General features: G+C 39.4%; 1 protein-coding gene across 1 annotated transcript in view; it reads right to left on the bottom strand.

Annotated features, from left to right (window-relative positions):
• Nucleotides 1–222: 222 nt before the first annotated feature.
• Nucleotides 223–19,021, bottom strand: part of DAP (death associated protein) — a 58,252-nt gene continuing 39,453 nt past the window's right edge. Inside the window, exons 3-4 of the mRNA XM_082499685.1 lie at nt 6,285–6,327; nt 223–3,152 (exon numbers count right to left, since the gene is read on the bottom strand). Of these exons, the coding sequence (XP_082355811.1) occupies nt 3,033–3,152; nt 6,285–6,327 (163 nt within the window). The 3' untranslated portion in view covers nt 223–3,032. The remainder of the gene's footprint in view (nt 3,153–6,284; nt 6,328–19,021) is intronic.

Here is a 19,021-nt window from a genome sequence, read left to right as displayed (position 1 = left end):
CCTTTATCATACCGATTTATTACCAGGCTTAGATTCCAAACCTTCATAGAGATCTAGTAGGGATCTCCAATTTCACAGTCGAAAACAGCAACTCCCATTCCAGTTGGTAGTGTCTCGTTTTATTTAATGAGACTGGACTATCCCAAACAGCTCATCCACTGTGTCATAAAACTTCCTAATAAATTTCACTAGCTATAAAATGTTGATTAGTCGTCCAGCATTCTGTAATAAAACCCCATAAACCCCACCCTGCTGATTTACATTGTACTTCGGAAAAATGAGCCCAATATACAACTTCATGCTTTATTGTTGCATTATTGCCACATTGACAATTACAGAAAATTTCTTTTGCAATCATTTCAAGTTAACGTCTGAACATCTTATGCACTTGTATGTTATTGTTACATGTTTTAAAAGTACCAATAGCCATCAATAGGCAATCCAGACCACCAGTTGTGATTCTTTATTTTAGGCAAGGTAATGCTTTGGTAAGGACACCTGTGTATAAACATGGATACCTCCCAACAATATAGAGTATGTTTTCATACAGAGACATTTTCTAACCATATAGGAACTCCTGCACTCTAAAAGCCACTAAAGCTATCCTGAGAGTCATACTTCATTGTACAAAATTACATATCCATCTAAGTAATCAAAGACAAAATTCATGTATTGTCTATAGATGTGGTAAATATTGCATTAACAACCAGGAGCGGCAGTTTGTAATTCAGAAGCATCCATGTTCCTAACTTTTAGTATTTGAATGGAAATGTGGTGTTGTTTTCAGAAGACAGAAATATGCATTTCGACCAGCTGTTCCTAGACACAGAGTAGAGGTACCCAGCCCCACCTAATTGTGTGCTTCTACACTGAGGTACATTTAGTTTTCCACTGCAGTCACCAGAGTCAAGAGTGATCCAGCTCACCTTGAGAGATGCTTCCACTTGGTCAATACCTAAACTCTGCCCGACTGTCTTGACTACATCACCATTGACTACAGCTGGAGCCTAGACACTACTTCAGATGTAGGCACAAGACCGGGAGAGATGAACACCATCCAGCTCACCCTCAAGCCAGCAGCTACCAGTACCAAGCGACTGCGATGATCTGCTTCATCGCTGACACAGCACACTGCCAGCTACCGGCTGCACCACCAATGAATGAGATGCCACCGCTTTCCGTCCTGAATCTGCAAACGTTCCTGCCAGCAAATTACTTCGTGCATATACTCCACGAGGCTCAACAATGCTACCCTTATGAATGGGTTACTCATGTGTGAATCACTTGTACACTCATGAGTGGCTACGAACAAGGCCTCAAACATACCGACATCAGAAACATTTTTAAAAGTTATGCATATTCTAATAGAGAATAATTCTCATAAACAACACTCATTCCTTAAGGCAAGTATGATTATCTAACTAAATTCAAAATAAGGACTGCATATACAGATTGTACATCCTTCCTTGGGTGTAGAATAAATATATCCATGCATATCCTTTGTAAAACATCATTTCCACTTCAAGCCTACAAGAAATGGAAATGCCAGGTCCCTTTCACCCACATGAAGTGATTTATTCCACTTGTGAAATGGGCTATATTTCACATGATTTTGTTGGTTGTTGTTGTTTTAAATCAGTTACTCAGGGAATACTTATTTAATCTGCAGATTTTTTTTTAATAAAATCTAATTCTTTAAAAAAAAAATTTAAATTTTTAAAACTCTCCTCACTGTTTTTTCCATACTATTTTATTTTAAACATAAATGAACTAGTAAAGTGACCCCAAACCTTCACTGATTTGCCAGGTGAATGTTTGCAGCGCTAGTACCATACCCACTTTTTTTGAGGTTATTAGAAGTTTTATAAACCTAGAGGGTACTAAAGCCTGTACAGTAATTGTAGTCAGTTAAAAACTGAAGTACACTTTAAAAATGAAGGTGGAATGTTTAATAAAATTATTTGCCCGGGTTTTATAAAGATGAGCTGCAGAAGGAAGATCATAGAGCTAAGTGATTTTGAACTGCGTAATCAAAAGATTTAATTACGTGGCCAAAACTAATCCAACTGCTCTATTTGAAAACTAACTTTTTTATTCCCTCGTATCTGTTATTCACAATAAGATGACTACAGAAAAACCAACTATGCACAACAGAGGTTGGGTCATAAAGTTAAACACATTTACTAATGGTATCTCTTAATTTTCAACAGTGTTCTCAAACTGTAAGTTAAAAAAGGGAAACAGATTTTTCTCCAGTTTATTTTAAGCTCAATTCTGGCAGGTTCTGAGCTCCTTCAGCTTGCTATTGGAATTCAGAAATCATCACCTCATAAAAATACAGCCCCCGGTGAGATCCATGAGATCACAAGTCCGTTGCCTACAGCAGCAGTGTTCTTGTAAACTGATTTCTCTCCCCTCTCCATACCCACAGATCTCCAAAAGGAAGAATCTCAGCAAGACTGCGCAAGTGCAAAAGGGTGTAAAGCAGATTCAGCTGGATTTCTGCCCTTTTGTCATCTCACTAATTGAAATCAGAAGGCACAGCCACTGCGGTGTGACACTGTAGGATGCTGAAGACTGCAAGGGTTCTACATAATCAAGACAACACCAATTTCCATCTCACACACGACAAACTCCCTCCAGATAGTAAAGGTACCAGTACAAAAGGGCTATTCTTCCTTACCAGCTTAGCTTAAAAACTACATTAACTATCTGCTATTGCAAAACTAAAAATACAAGTTTTAAGCTCATTAATCACATTATTCATACTAAAATTTTATCTTGGCAATAAGAAAATCTTATAAAAAAACCCACCCTTGATCAGCAAATACTTAATAGAGAATTTTCCATCTGGGATAACAACTGAACAATGTCTTCATTCTTATTAACCCTTAAGAATTAAAGTAAAAGAAACGGCTTATTATTTTAGAGGTCAATTTTACTGATTTGATAGTGTGAATCCTAAAGGGTCTTTGTCTTCTCTCGAAAACTTATTCCCTGATGGCAGTTTGGCTGAGATTTTGATGGAGGGCTCACTTGCGAGGCTGGTGGATGTGCTGTTTGACATGTTGTGGGTGAGGAAGCTTTTCCACAGAAGGATGTGGTTTCTGATGAGCCACCTGAGCCGCAGCTGGAGGGAAGTCCTTATCGCCCTGTTCAAAGAACACACCAGGAAAAATGTAAGAAATCTTAAAAGCACACTTTCTAGTTCAAGTGGATGTAAGGTTTTAAAAATGCAAACAGCGGATGGAAAAGTGTTGCATGTTACTCTGAAGTCCCCCTGTATACGTCCTATCTTGCCACTCTTTTAGCCAATTTCAAAATTTCACTTATGCAAGTTTCACTTCTTTCAATTACATGCACCGTTCAAGAATGTAGTATCTTAAAGTGACCCGAGGGAAAAAAAAAACATTCCTGTCTTCAGTGCTTAATGGCTCCTCATGCTACATCACTTTCACTGGCTCCGTATGGTCAGTTCTACTTGACCTATTTGGTTTTCACAAAGCAACCAGAAAGAGGAGACTATTTTACAAATGCGGTAAGGCAGCATGAAAAACTATCTGCACAAAAAACCCTACTGTAGGAATGCCAGTTCTGTGGGAAGAAAGGAAGGATCTAAAACAATTTTTGACTCAAATCTTAGAGGTAGCTGGCTTCTAAGTTTAGCATGCTCTTTTAGCCAGGTTTGCTAATTCTCACCTGCTGCTGTTGGGCAAGCTTTGTTCAGGTGTAACCCTTATGCCACCTATTTACAGCTGTCACTTCTAGGGTCAGCCCCATGAGGTTTTCAAAAAGCAATGGGAAACAACTACTACCAGTGCTCAGGGAGGAGACTAGCCCCACAACTTCCCTCTTCAGAAACTGGGACAAACATATCGTAAGCCAGACACTCATTGCATTCCGTTGGCTCACGGAGTGACAACCTTACATGGAGGTATTCTATACAAAGCTAATGTCTCAGATGGCCTGTTTCACACCTGACCCCATTTCAATCTACTCCAAATTCCTCCTTTCTGTTCTGGCGTAACTTTTTTTCCATCTTGATCACTAGGTTAACTTTTTACTTCTTTTTTTCCCCACTTTTTTTGTACTCCAAGTTGCTTCCAGTTTTCAAAGATCTCCTCTTTTCAGACTTGACATTTTCTACCTTCTTTCCCCCTGATGCTGCTGTTTGCCTTTTCCAAACCTCTCTGACCCCTCACACCTTGTTTCCTCAAACCAGTGGTGTGAATGCGGCTCCTCTATAACTTGTGGGTACTGTACAGTTGAGCGGACGACAGTCAGTCTGCAAGCATTAGCAGGAAATGCCTATCTTCAAATCAAAATATTGTAGAATAATTCAGGCTGTAAGGGACTTTGGGATGTCTCTAGCCCAACCTCCTGCTCAAAGCAGAGCTAGCTATGAGACCGGACCAACTTACTCAAGGTTTTTATCCAGTCTGGTCTTGAAAACCTCTAAGGACAGAGACTGAATAGCCCTTCCAGGCAATCTGCTCCACTGCCTGAATGTTCTCAAAGTGAAAAAGTTTATTTTTTTATAGTCTAGTCGGGCCCTTCCATTTCAATTTGTGTCTGTTGTCTCTTGTTTGTCTGCCATGCATTATAACAGCCTGGTTCCATCATCTTGATAACCTCCTAGTAGACGTGGGAAGGCTGCTATTAGGTCCTCCCAAAACCACCTCTTTTCCATGCTAAACAAGGCCTGTTCCGTCAGCCTTGCCTCCCAGGGCATGTGCTCCAGCCCCTGACCACCTTGGTGGCCCTCTAGTGAACTCACTCTGGTTTATCAGCACTTTTCATACACTGGGGTATCCGAAACTGGATGAACTATTCCATATGTGGTCTAAAGCATGCTGAGTAGAGGGGAATAACCCCTTCCTTTGATCTACCAGCTACTTTAACGCAGCTCAGGATGCTGTTGGCCTTCTTGCTGTTCTGCATGCAGCTGGCTTGTGTCCAGCTGCTGCCTGCCATTCTTCCAGCCTGTCCAGGTCCCCCTGAGTAACAGCCCTGCCCTCAAATTTATTAACTGTTCCTCTCAATTTGGTGCCACCCACAAACCTGATGAGGAGCCCTCTGTCTGATAAAGACATTAAACAGGACAGGTCACAGTATATAAACCTCCACTTGACACTGATAAGAACTATCAGGAAACTTGAAAATATAACTGAAAAATTACTCTGGGTTCAAAAAAAGCATCGCTAGGTTTTATTTATTACATAAAGAAGAATTTTTGATACATGTTTGGGAGCTATAAAGTCTCAGAAAGTGACAGAACAATTTTGCTCTTCAGAGGTTAATAAATAAACCTGTAGCTGACAGCTTACTGAGGATAAGTATAGTACCTTATCAAGTAACTGAATAGCTAAAGAGCTGAGTTATAAAATGAAGAAAATAGTTTCTTTCCATTTTGAATCTTCTGCATGCCTACTAAACTGGGAGCCTGTGGGTTTTAAGTCTGAGATTTCCGATGTCACTCAAAAAAATATCACTACCCTACAATTGTTAATGTGCTATCCAAATTTACTAAACATTAACACAATAATTAATTAGAAATAATTAGGCATCTAAATGCCTAAATAGGTAGCCACCTTGGTTCAGATGGAGGTCCAGGAAATACAGCAGTGCATGTATACCACCCCTATGGGCTAGGGAAAATTGCATCAGCTTGCTCATTCCACCTACGTGACCTGACACAATCACAGCATCTTACAGGTAAACCACCCTCTTGTACACCCCAGTGAGGTAACGCCATCAGGATAAAGGCACGCATCACGTAAAGCCACGATAAAAACCCTGTCACAACACACAAGGCATGAATTACTGATCATACAATTAACGGCTAGTTAATACTAACGATTTAGCTTATGGATTTCCAGGTCCTGCCTGCTGTTAAAATCCAGGGAATAATGCCATGAATCCCAAGTACCTCAAGTTACATATGGCAACTGAAACATGTATCGTCAAAAATGTAACCTTACAGGCAGGAGTGTCGCTCCTCATCACAGATCAAGCTATAGCAGCAGACTTACATGCATTCAAAGAAAAGGAATGCAGTAATTTCTAGCTTAGATATGAAAAGAAGATCCCATAAACTTAAAGTGCTAAAATTCAAAGTAAAACGGTGGAAGTAATTTCAATAAATAATTTCAATTTCACACAAAACTACAAAGAATAAAAGAGGAAGGGGAATGAAAAAGATTAATTTTGCTCTGATCAGTGATAATTCTGAAAAGCCTACAATCATTTTTCTATGATTGAAAGATATTTAATGGTAATCTTACCCTAGCGATGACACCAGAGATGAACACCGTTGGTTTAGGTGGGCTGAAAAAAAATAAGAGGGATTATTCGTATAAATAATTTAGAAGGCAAAAATGCAAAGTACATCACACATACTATGCAAAAACAGGTGGCATTTTTGGCAATTAATGAATGTTTCAAATAGACAAGACAAATTCCCTCTTCAAGTGACTATTGCCTTATTAGTACTTATTGCAGCCAAACCCAGACCTGTAGGTTTTGGCTGCTATTACTTCTACAGTAATTGTGATAGCAGTAAAAGGTTAGTCCAACAACACGCCATTCCTTAAAGCTGAGAGTCTTTGTTTGTTTGCATTGGTTTCTTAATCCTCAAATTTTATATATAAGCTGCCAGCAGTACTTCAGGCTTAGTATATTTGTATTGCAACAATGAAAACTGTAGTTGGACTAAACTTACTGCTGCGATGGAGAATAAAATAGAATTCAAGTTTATATCTGTCAATCAAATGGATTAAGATCCTGAGTCTCAGAAAAAACAACACCCAGTACTTTAAATCATAGATTTTTTTCAAGTAGATATTTACCTACTCTGTTACATAGAAGGACAATCATGTCTGCAATAAAACAAATGTTAAACATAAAGCAAAGTCTGTCGTGCCTTTTCATTTGCAGACCTCCATCCATGCCAATAGGAACAGACTCTCCACAGGTAGAATTCAACGCTGAAGCTTGGTTAGCATGAGGGATCAGTTTCCCTGGGCCACTGATCTACTCAACTGTCCACCTCTACACAGACACTAAAGTACAGCCACGTCTAACAGTTCACCCCTGGTGGTGGGAATTGCCACAGTGTCTAAATTATAAATACTCAGCAACTTCAGTGGTCTCCTGAGCAAGCAAAACCATACATCTGCATGGAGTCCGCAGAAGGATCGAGACCAGGTACTCTGGAAAAATCTCCACAATAGAGGTAATACTTCTGTAAGAAAACCACGTAACTTGAGGCATTGCAAAGGGAAGGAGGGTGTGGAGGTGAAGTTGTGCCTCCCTCTGAGCATGTCCACAACCGACAACTTGGAGCAGATGGTTCATTAATTGGACCATGAGAAGGGTCCCTACCCTGCGATGTTACGGTTGACAAGGTTGGAACACCACAAAGCAAACACAAATCAAATGACTTATTAGAGGAATGATCCTGATTACTATGATACACTTTACAACTACACAGCTTGTAAAGATTTATTAATATGATGCTATGTGAAGTTAGTTAACAAGCAACGCAGTATTAGACCTTGATATAACGGTCTAATAAATATTGCCTGAGCCCTTCTGAAGTTACAGCATTGCTACACAGTCTCTGAACACCCTAGTTCTTTAACAAGACTCATCATCCCTTTGAGAAATGTTTTAAAAGTCAGAAACAAATTATTAGAAAAAAGGAGAAAGGAAGTTCTGCTCTAAAATACCTCCATTGTGATACCACCAGTGATACTTCCTGAAATGAGAAAGGATATTTTGATACCGTACTAGACTTCTTCAATCGCATCTTCTGTTAGTATGAATTAATAACAAGCAAAGATCAATAGCAAAATACTTTCATTTTATCCTAATTGTACTGAGCCAATTTGTACGTTAACAGTCTGCATGAGATTTCCTGGATGCCACACAACAAACTCAAAGAAATAACTCTGAGAAAACACAGATGTATTGCAGTGGCTCAAGATACCATTCATAAACTAACTCCATGACATTATACAGGAAATTAACAGTAAATGGAAAAAAAAATGTGTGGCAAGTTATTCTTCAGCTATACATGGAATCTGGCTTTAGTCACACTCAGAGAAACAGTTATTTATTTTTTGATGTTGTATTATTAACAATATTGGATAGTGAGAAATTCAAATCAGATGGATTTTTTCCTTATGTTCTTACTATGACCTTTCAGTGTTCACTATGCTTGGATGATGCATGAAATTCAAATCAACGCTTCGCAAAAAAGAGCCTGTATTTGCTGAACGTGGTACCGCTTGTCTGCCTGCCACCAGATTGTACTATCTGCTGTCTGTTCCATACTTCTTCCTTTAAAAACAGGTTAAATGCTCCATGGCTTTGGCCAAAACTGACAACTGGATGAAATCTCTAGCATAATGGCCATTTCAAACACAGCTTTTCCCGCTGCAAATTGTAAAAGTCTTCTCAGAAACCCTGGTCTCCTCTTCAAAATGTCACACTATTAATATTCAAAGGACCCAAGCTTGCAAGTGCCAAGTTCCCCGGGTACACAATAAAGCTGGATAAAGTTACAATATTTGGTATGTTTTTGTACTTATTTTTACTTAGTTGTATGTTCCTTCGTCTAAGGAACCAGGCTGAAGATCCTGTAAGGACCATTTTCAGAATCAGTTAGGCTAAAAATCCAGTCTGAAGTTTATGTTTCAGCTAGTACCGCAGAATTAGCAAACGTATCTTTATAAAAAAGAAAAATCAACAACACCATTTTCCTGGTAAAAATACACCCTTCAGATAGAAAGCATTTATCCTGAACTCTATCATGAAATAACATATTTAGCCTTGTCTGTATGCAGTTGGCTCTGGGACCGTCTTCAGTTGCACTGGCTTAGGAACAGGACACCCATTAGGACTATCCGATGGGTGTGCGGAAGGCACCAAAACGCCTCACACTAACTCGCCTAAGGTTAATGTGGAACATTTTAGGATATCACAGGGCAATTCACTGACACATAGGGAAGAACCTAATGGGAAACCACAGTTGCAGCTGGAACAGATTTGTCCTCGACTTTCTCCCTTGTTTGTCCTCTCCGTGACTTTTTTGATTGGACTCTTCTCGTGTTATGCTAGATTTCCAGCTTCTAAGTGGAAGAACTAATGGGAACACTGATGCAGCCTTCAGCTCGAGCGCCTCTACCCTCCATCCACAAAGATCATCTACAGAAATTCTGGCATTCGTTTCTGGCTGACCCAAGTTCCCACACTCAGCTGCAAGCACACACTGTAATGAGGCTTCACTAGATTACATTGTCCCCGAAAAGATCTTAAAAAAATTAAAATTATCAGTTATCTCTGATGATCTATAGAACCAGAATCAGGCGAGAGCATATGTAATCACACATCTACACGATGAAGAATTCAAGATCAGAGAAAGGCCTGGATAATCACTCACTGATTCATGCTTTAATTTCATTCTTAAATGAGAGAAATCTTTCTACACATGAACTTCTTCTCAAGGAATTAAATCGCTACTACCAGATTCTCAAACCATTGGCTTTTGCAGACCCAGATTAGCTGCCAGGACCATAACTCCGTAATTACACTCTGGGACATCTACTGGGATTGCAGTGTTGCAACATCGCTCATTATCTTCTCCAAGAACCTACCGAAAATAGAAACAAAAATGAAGAATACACACAGGCTATCATCGCTCCATTTGCAAAACACTTTCAAGTGCTTTAAATTCTACTGGTGTTTTATGCAAAGCACAACCTACATTTCCAGTATTTTGTAAGCTGTGATGGTTGCTTTGAGGATATACTTAATCTGATGAAAATCGGTTTGACAGATGTTGTTTTGAAGATGCAGCATTCCTTTGTCTAGACGTCAGTAAACAAGAAAGCAAAAAAATATTACTTTCTGACAAAAACTGATTTTATTTATACATATATCTGCTTTACAGCTATTTAATGCACATATTTATTTAAAGTTAAATAATAGCCACAGCCGATATTGTGTAAGGAATACCATGGCGTGTTTGCCAAGAATGCTTAGAGTGTGTGTCAATACTTTCAGAGCAAATCCTTATTTTATTATAACATATGGAGAAAAAGAACACATCTGTTAAGATCTGAGTGTTCAAAGAACTCACCCTGATTTTACATGTGCGATGCTGCTAAGAACTGCACCTGTTTAACATCCGACTCTCTACTGGATTCATTTATCCTGACTGCATTCAAATAAAATACAGATTTCTATTATTTCATAATACTTAGCTTAAATAAGATCTTTATCTGACATTGCAAGTAAATCACGAAGAAGACTGAATACTTGAAAAGATCATTAACTAAATGAAATGAGGCATTAATAATACTAAAATCTTATGCCTTCACCTTAGAGGGATTGGTTAACTGACACATTCTAAAGACAAACACAGTGACATTGGAATGACTGTGAAATCTCCCACAGGCCACAGAACATACATAGATGAGTATTTATCTAACCCCATTTAAAACAGAGAAACTGAATAAATTAGTTTTTTAAGTCAACAGGGAATTTGATAGTTATTAACTATATCTATCTGTATATGCAGTCTATGTGCATGCACATGTGCAAAGGCTATACATGTATACATATATAGATTACACAGATTCACAGCTGTTTAAGAGCGGTCACAAATGCAGGAAAGAGTGCAGCATGTTCACACAGCCATGCCAGAGATGAAGGCCTGCAGCCACTCTCCCGTTTGCAGCATCTGAATTGCCTACCACACCGTCACCTGATGGGATGGATCTGAATCTAATGCCGGTTTCCAGTGGCAGGTTGAATGGCAGATCCGATCTGGAGGAAAGACTATGAGCATTGCTCAGTGTGGTTGAAAACAAATGCCTACGTTTAGAGCTGACTAACCAGGAAATAGAACTATGCATATGCATCATTCCTTTGCACTATAAAAGCTCCTGAAATGGAAAATGGGTCAGCTGGTGTTGAAGGCTAGTGCTCCACGTCCACTGGTGATCAGAAAACCAAACCAACATGCTAAGACAAATAAGGAATGAGAAAAAGCAATAGTAAAAATAGTACCTCACAGTACACCTCATTTAAAATACTGTATTCAGTCCAGGAACACCGTAAGTAAAGAATTAGAGCAGAAATAAGGATGGAAAAAACAGCTGAGAGAGCATGGAGAACCTTCTCTATGAGGAAAGAGCTAAGAGCTACTTGCATACAGTATACAAAAGTGAAGAATAGTCTTCCCACTTACCTTCTTTATAGTATAAGTAGAAAGTGACACTTGAAGAAAGTAAAGACATACATTTAAAACTAACAATAGCAGATACCTTTAAAGTACCATAGAACTGCAGAAATGCAATACCATAGAAATGCAGAACCTCCTGAAAATAAGACTAAATTGAGATCAAAAGTTTAGTAAGATTCAAAACTGGAATTAGACATTTGTATGATGCAAACCCATTCACATCATTTAGATTAGAAACATGTAAAAGTTATATGAATGATTATGCTCCAGGGCTCAAGATATCCTTAACCTGATCAGGACTACAAAGAAATATCTCCCATGCAGAGGTTAAACTCTGATATAGAATCATAGGGTTGGAAGGGACCTCTGGAGATCATCTAGTGCAACCCCCCTGCCAGAGCAGGGCCACCTTAGAGCAGGTTGCACAGGAACGCGTCCAGGCGGGTTTTGAATGTCTCCAGAGATGGAGACTCCACAACCTCCCTGGGCAGCCTGTTCCAGTGCTCTGTCACCCTCAAGGTAAAGAAGTTCCTCCTCATGTTTAGGTGGAACTTCCTATACTCAAGTTTATGCCCGTTACCTCTTGTCCTGTCTCTGGGCACCACCGACAAGAGCCTGGCCCCATCCTCCTGGCACTCACCCTTTAAGTATTTTTAAACATTGACCAGGTCCCCCCTCAACCATCTTTTTTCCAAACTAAAGAGACCCAATTCCCTCAGTCTTTCTTCATGAGAGGTGTTCCAGTCCCCTAATCATCTTGGTAGCCCTATGCTGCACTCTCTCCAGCAGTTCCCTGTCATTCTTGAGCTGGGGAGCCCAGAACTGGACACAGTACTCCAGGTATGGCCTCACCAAGGCAGAGTAGAGGGGGAGGATGACCTCCCTTGACCTGCTGGCCACACTCTTCTTGATGCACCCCAGGATGCCATTGGCCTTCTTGGCCACAAAGGCACATTGCTGGCTCATGGTCATCCTGTTGGCCACCAGGACTCCCAGGTGTCTTTCTACAGAGCTGCTCTCCAGCAGGTCAGCCCCCAACCTGTACTGCTGCATAGGGTTATTCCTCCCCAGGTGCAGCACCCTACACTTGCCCTTATTGAATTTCGTAAGATTCCTCTCTGCCCAACTCTCCAGCCTGTCCAGGTCTCTCTGTATGGCAGCACAGCCTTCTGGTGTGTCAGCCACCCCTCCCAGCTTTGTATCAGCAGCAAAGTTGCTGAGGGTGCACTCTATCCCCTCATCCAAGTCGTTGATGAATATATTGAACAGGACTGGACCCAGTACTGACCCCTGGGGAACACCACTCGTCACTGACCTCCAACTAGACTCTGCATGTCATTATCCTTTCTGCCTTCAATTAAATATCCTAAGACATTATTTTCCAGATACATCTGAATAATTAAATATTTTAAAATGTACTATAAATCAGGGTACAAGCACAGTCTCAAGATTCCCATTATGCCAACATTTAAACCAGGTTATCCTACTTTAAAAAGCACAGAACTACACAAATGCAAGGCTTTTGTTAGGCTAGCAGATTTTTTGTCAAAATAGGTAAAAAAAAGGCAAATACTTTGAAACTAAACTAAACTAATATTCTAAATAGGAATGATTCATATTTGTCTTTTCATACTCATGGGAATTAATGATATATCTTATCACTGGCAATATCTTACCACTTTTGCTGTTTAAGTGGGCCTGGCAAACAGACACATGCAATATATAAATAATAGAACAACGTGTTTTTCAAAGATATGACTACAAATCATGTCATGTCATAATTTTTTAACTACCAAAGAGTAACGGTGGCATTGGTAATTTGGTGTTTCCTTCATTTAAGCAAACCATTCAGTAGCATGTACTGCATGTAACTCATAGCTGGCACCTAGCTGTGGAAAAGCAGAGGAGACCTTTGAGTGCCAAGGTGTGAACTGAAGAGGCACCTACGCAGAACCCGGAGCTGCGCCCAACTCCCTGAACCACCGGGCAAAGGCAGCGTGCACACAGCATGCACCTTGCCCTCCAGCACCCCGAAACAGCAGGGACTTGAAAAATGAGCAGAACCTTCTGCTGAGCAGCTTGCCCTGTATTTCCTTGTTCATTTCCTAACAAATATATCATTCACTCTCATTAACAAGTTGCTAAGGCAAGCAAAATGAAGAACATATGAACTAGTATGATCTGCAGTTACCCATTGATCCCCCAACTGCTCCCTAACGACAACAAGTTTTGCTATTTTCTGCCTTGTCCTGGCATGATATTCACTCCATGAACAGAAAGCTCTCAAAATATTCTGAGTAGAATTTCATCTTCAGTCAACAAAACTTCAGACTTTAATCCTGTCCTTATCTTTCTGGAATTAAAAGCATTTTGGCCAGTTGTTCAAATCATCCAGCTTAATCTTCAAGGTTGCTTAGGAATTCATATTTTCTGCTTATGAAACATGAAAGCTAACTAGTCTTAGTTTCAGTCTAATGCCTCTTTAAAGATGTCCAGATACTTCTTTATAGGGGTGCTTATTTGAATTTACATAGTTGCCTTTGATTTTGGCATTGTCTGTGAAAATAAATTTCAAGATGATTAAAAACACACTGACATGATTAAAAGCACATTTCTCAGCAAATGAGTAAAACTAACAAGCACACTGCTCATCAGATTGCCTGAAATACTTTCCCATTGGTTATAATACATTTAGGTTATTAATTTTCTGGACAGAAAAGTAATAATTAGTTTGACTGACTACCAGAGGGAAATATTCCAGCTGATTGCACGGGGACACACAGTATCTGATATTCTATGATAATTTGTCCTGTTGACGTCATTTATTTACCTGCCATAGCTTTCAAACCTTTAAGATCACCCACAGGATGGCACTGTTGAACCTCTGAGTACCGTGTACAGTAAGTAGGGAACAATCTCAAGGAAATCCAGGTGCTGTGGCAAATACTGAAACAAAAGTAAAAAGCAATACTGCCCCTTGATGCCAAACCTTGATGAAATGCACTACATATATACATACACACATGCACAAATTCATACACGTACCCAGAGACACTGCTTATAGAGAACAATTTTCTCTAAATTTCAAATTTCTGTGTATTAGCCTGTGCCCCAATAAACCCCATGACATAGCTTCCACTCTGCTAAATTGTTCCCCTTCCTATGCAGGCAAAATTAATGTGCTTGAAGGAAGAACTCAATGCCCGATCAGGAAATTTTAACAACTGTTTGTTTTGCTATTCACATACAAGCAAATTGGGTGTCGTGATCTTTTAATGAGGTGGTAAATCACTGGCCATTATATGTAATAGCAACTGATTGACATTTATTGTTCTTACATTCACTGTCAAGATATTGCAGCATATGGCCTCATTAATCTCACCAGCCTCTCATTCATCTTTGTTTTTAGTGCATGTGTTAGCCATAAAAGAAAATTATTTAAGATATCCACCATCTCTTATCTATATTGTTTTACATGACATTGCTATCAGAGAATAAATTTCTCTTTCATGCCTTCTTCTGATCACACAATGAAGATTTAAGTATTTCACCTTTTCTATAAACTCGGAGGATTTAGAAATAGGCCGCAATTCTCCAACTGCTGGTTCATTTATTAGGGTTCAACCCTGTTATCGCAGTATGTAAGCTAGCTCTTAGTGAACATCAACGACAAACTTCTCACGGGCAGCAACTGCAGCATGAGCCCACTAAATATCTGTAGCCACTTAACTGTGGAAAAATGAGAGCTATGAAAACTGACATAAAGCAAGCATTACTTAAATGGTGGCACAAGTCAAAGGGAACTCTAAAATAAGGAATGAAGTAGGGTAGACTCTAAGCATTTGCAAAATGGCCAGCAAAGACCATGGTGCAAAGGGGAGAGAGGACCGAGTCTTTCACATATTAGCCAAGTGCTGAAGTTTATCCTGGTGCCTGTTCCCATGACAGTAACACACTTCCATACTGAGAATATCACGACCATGGGCCTGCACTGCAGCATCTCAGCTACAGAGACATGTTAGCCAGTTGCACTGCTGCAACTCCTCCACCTCCCAGCAGATGAAAGATGGAGTGCAACAGGAAAAAACAGCGTGAACACACAGTGTCAGTGCAATGAAGGAGACACAGAAGGTAGAAGCTAATGAGAAGGCAAAAATCTTCTTACTTCTGCCTGGGTGAATCTGTATTTGTCTCGGAGACACACACAGCAGCAGCCCAGAATTTCCAACCTTTCCTGTTAAAGAGTTCATACCTGAATTTTGCTTTCCAACGTCTCAAGCCATTAATCATTCCATAGATGTGCACCGTTCACTCTCCTGCTGCTTTGAACAATTCCAATATCGTTTCCTATTACCCCAAACTACACTGCAGATACAAAGTCAAACGTGCATGCATGTGCAGAAATACCACATCATCTTCCACAGCCACAGCCCCATTGCAAGGAGTCTTCTCAACCCAACTTTACACCAGTCATTCTGCACGGTTTCCATCCTCAAGTCGCACCCTACTGCTCTGTGAAGCTCTCCAAAGCAAATGCAGACTAAAATCAGCTTTTTTTTTTCCACTTCTGTGACTGTTCACTGCTCTGCCCACAGCAGAACAGATGGTGATGAACTCGCCCATTTCAACAGGCCATTCCTGGGAAAGCTCTGATCACAATAAAGGGCCTCGTGGAAGGTCACGAAGACATTCTGGTAGTATCAGATCCCATGCTAAAGATTGTGTGAGCTGGCTGTATTGCCCAGGAACTTGCTTTAGTTCAAACCCTGCCAAAGTTATTGACCTAAATCTTGTCATAGGTATAAGAGACCAGTAAATCCTGGAACCTGGAATTCCTCTTAATTCAGACATAGAAAACAGAGAAAACTTTAAGTATGTAATCTTATAGTTAGAGCTCATAATGGAGCAACATAAGACAGACTCAGAAAACGTTTTCAACTTAAGCACTTACTTTTAATGGTAAGAAACCCTCTTAACCCTTAATAATCTTAGCCCAGCAAGGTTTTTAATGTGACAAAAGACAAGGAACAAAGTTCTCTAAAAGGGATTCAGACAAGAGTGCATTTTTGTTTAAATGAACTTGGAGAAATTTAGTTTCTCCAGAGAAACTGACCTCCGTTGACCTGAGAGGAAGCAACAACTTCATTTCTCTGCTGCCATTACTACACCTGCTGCCGAGCTGTGGCAGTCAGAAAGGCATCTTCATTTTCCATCTAGAAACATCCAGTCACCTGAACGCAATCAGGACAGGGTGTTTCTTCCTTCCATATTTACATTAAGGGTTTAATCTAGGAGGTCAACATCAGATATTACTACAATCACCTGCAAAACCATCAATGCGACTGGAACTTGAAAATGCACAGAAAATTAACTTGAAGATACCAATTGCAATTGGATTCAAAGCATTACAGTCTGAAGGAATTCAAGAGGAGTTCTTAGATGGTATGCTTTCCCTCAGTCCGAAATAAATGTCTAGCTTTTTAAAGTGACAATAAAAGCCATGACAATGCAAATGGGTAACAGACCAATGTGCTGTTAAATCTGAGTAGTTCTACAGTGGTACCCATTCATTTCAATGGAATGTAGAAATCTTAAAGCAACTACAAACTCCTGAATGTCAATACCACTAGTGATTTTTCTGTTAATCTAACAAAAACAACTCTTAATTTTCTAGTTCAGTCTGTTAGATCTATCACGTCCTGGTGCTCCATTTGTTTGAATAGTTTTTAATTGCTTTAATAATACAGCTGAAGCAGTTCATTTCCTAAAAAAGTACTGTAGCACCTGCAAGATGGCAGCTAACCACTTGACAACATTACCTTCTACCATACAGAACAGGATTAAATTAATTTTTTTCTGTTTGTGATGCACATAAAACTTTGCTTCTTCACATTACTTCTACAGGACAAATAGATCAGCCTCTCTGAAGAACGAAAACAAAACAAGCACATACAGTCTCAGCTGAGTTTACATTTATTAAACAGCAGCAACACTGTTGGTACTTTACACTGATGGTTTGTACTATTTTATACTGGTCATTTCCATACAGAGCACAACAGAAAAGAAAAAAAAGACACTTAAAATGATTCATATTCCTTTATCCACTACCTGGTGGCACAGTTCTGGCTATGCTAAATTATGTTTGCTGTGGTTGTAGCTGAAGGGTGTCCTCAGCAAGAATACAGTTTTTCCAAAACAGCTGCCTAGTGGCAGTACCTCTGGCCACTGTCTGGATGTTAGAACAAGTGACAGTATAAAAATGGGAGCTGAGTTAGGAAATCATCAGCCTACTCACCTTTGAAATGAGGGACAATGGGCATAAGTAAAACGTACTTCTTATTTAAAAAATAAAGTGTACCTATCTAAGTATCAATTCAGGTTAGATTAGCAAAAAATATTTTTTTCTAAAGATTCCTTCTGTATGCTTCAAAAAGCTGTTTCTGTCACCCTCTGTGTACTTGGACATACACACATTTTAATTAATTAGCTTTTTATTTCCTAATGAGCCAGGATATACCTTTTGTAGAAATCTATTAACATGCAAATGCAGAGATTTCTCCTGATTCGGTAGGTCATTTTTACTCATGTAGTTCAACAAAGTAATGGAGTCCAAGTACGTCAGTGTGAAAATTAATGAAAATGTATGACACTGCAATCAGATTTTCAAACAATTAAAAAGTGGAAATAGTATTTGTCACAACAAGAGCGCCTTCTGTCATACGCACAACCAAGCGTGTACATTTGTAAATGCGATACTGCATGACTTTTCATAATATGGTATGACTTACCAACAGCTTATTCTTCTCAAATTTTCACATTTTGAAGGAACATTTTGTAAATATGAGACAATTCCACTACAAAAATTTTTTTCCCATTATTTACCTCTTGGTTCCATTACATTTTCTTATTTTCCTTACCACCATTAAAACTCCCTAATCTGCTGGAATGTACAGCTAAACATCTGTGTAATGCTAACTTCTATTTTAAGAATTCAGTACAAAACACATCGCCACTCAGTTTTCATTACAAAAGCAAGTGGTTAGAGGGAGCTCAAGATCTGCAGGAGCAGGAAACAGAGGAAATTTTTTTAATGGTACTTTTTGGCAGAGGGTAGAGGGGAGATAACAATCCTGCCCTTCTCTATCCCCTCCACCTCTAGCTAGTTCTAGCAGCCTCTCAGACCCCAAGGGCTAGTTCCCAAACCAATAGTTTTTTTGGTTGTTTTTAATAACAACACGTTAACTGTGCACAATGGCCAGTTAATCACCAAATTGTTTATTTTCTAAGGAGCGATGACTTTGGATAACATACCTCCAAAGCCAGTGCTTTCCTGAGAAAACATCTCTGTAACTTACAGCATAATCACTTCACATGCAAACTGAGAAGATCAGGAATTTGGAACTTGTAGCAACCAAATTCTGCTGCAGGCTGGAGTGCAAGATGATGCACTGCCTGATTCAGCTGAACTCTCCCGAATTCACATGATCTTAGAAGCAGCTGCAAACCTCTGCAACGAGAAGTCTTAAAAATACTTTAGAGGAAATGCACCATTTTGGATCTTAACTTTCTTCTTTTTTTATCAAAGACTCAGGAAGGACAGTATATCTTTAATTTTCTAAAATTGCTAAGTCAGAGAACACCAAGAAAGGATTCGAATGGTCAAACTGCTCTCATCAGGAAAACATACCACAGAAGAATGGGAACAGTGAGACAGACAGTAGAAATCATACTGATAGAATTACATGTATCTGAGAAAGATCTCACACTCCA

This window comes from Vanellus vanellus (genome assembly GCF_965231255.1).
Source record: "Vanellus vanellus genome assembly, chromosome: 2".
NCBI classification, from domain to species: Eukaryota; Metazoa; Chordata; class Aves; order Charadriiformes; family Charadriidae; genus Vanellus; species Vanellus vanellus.
This window is presented reverse-complemented; position numbering and strand designations above follow the sequence as displayed.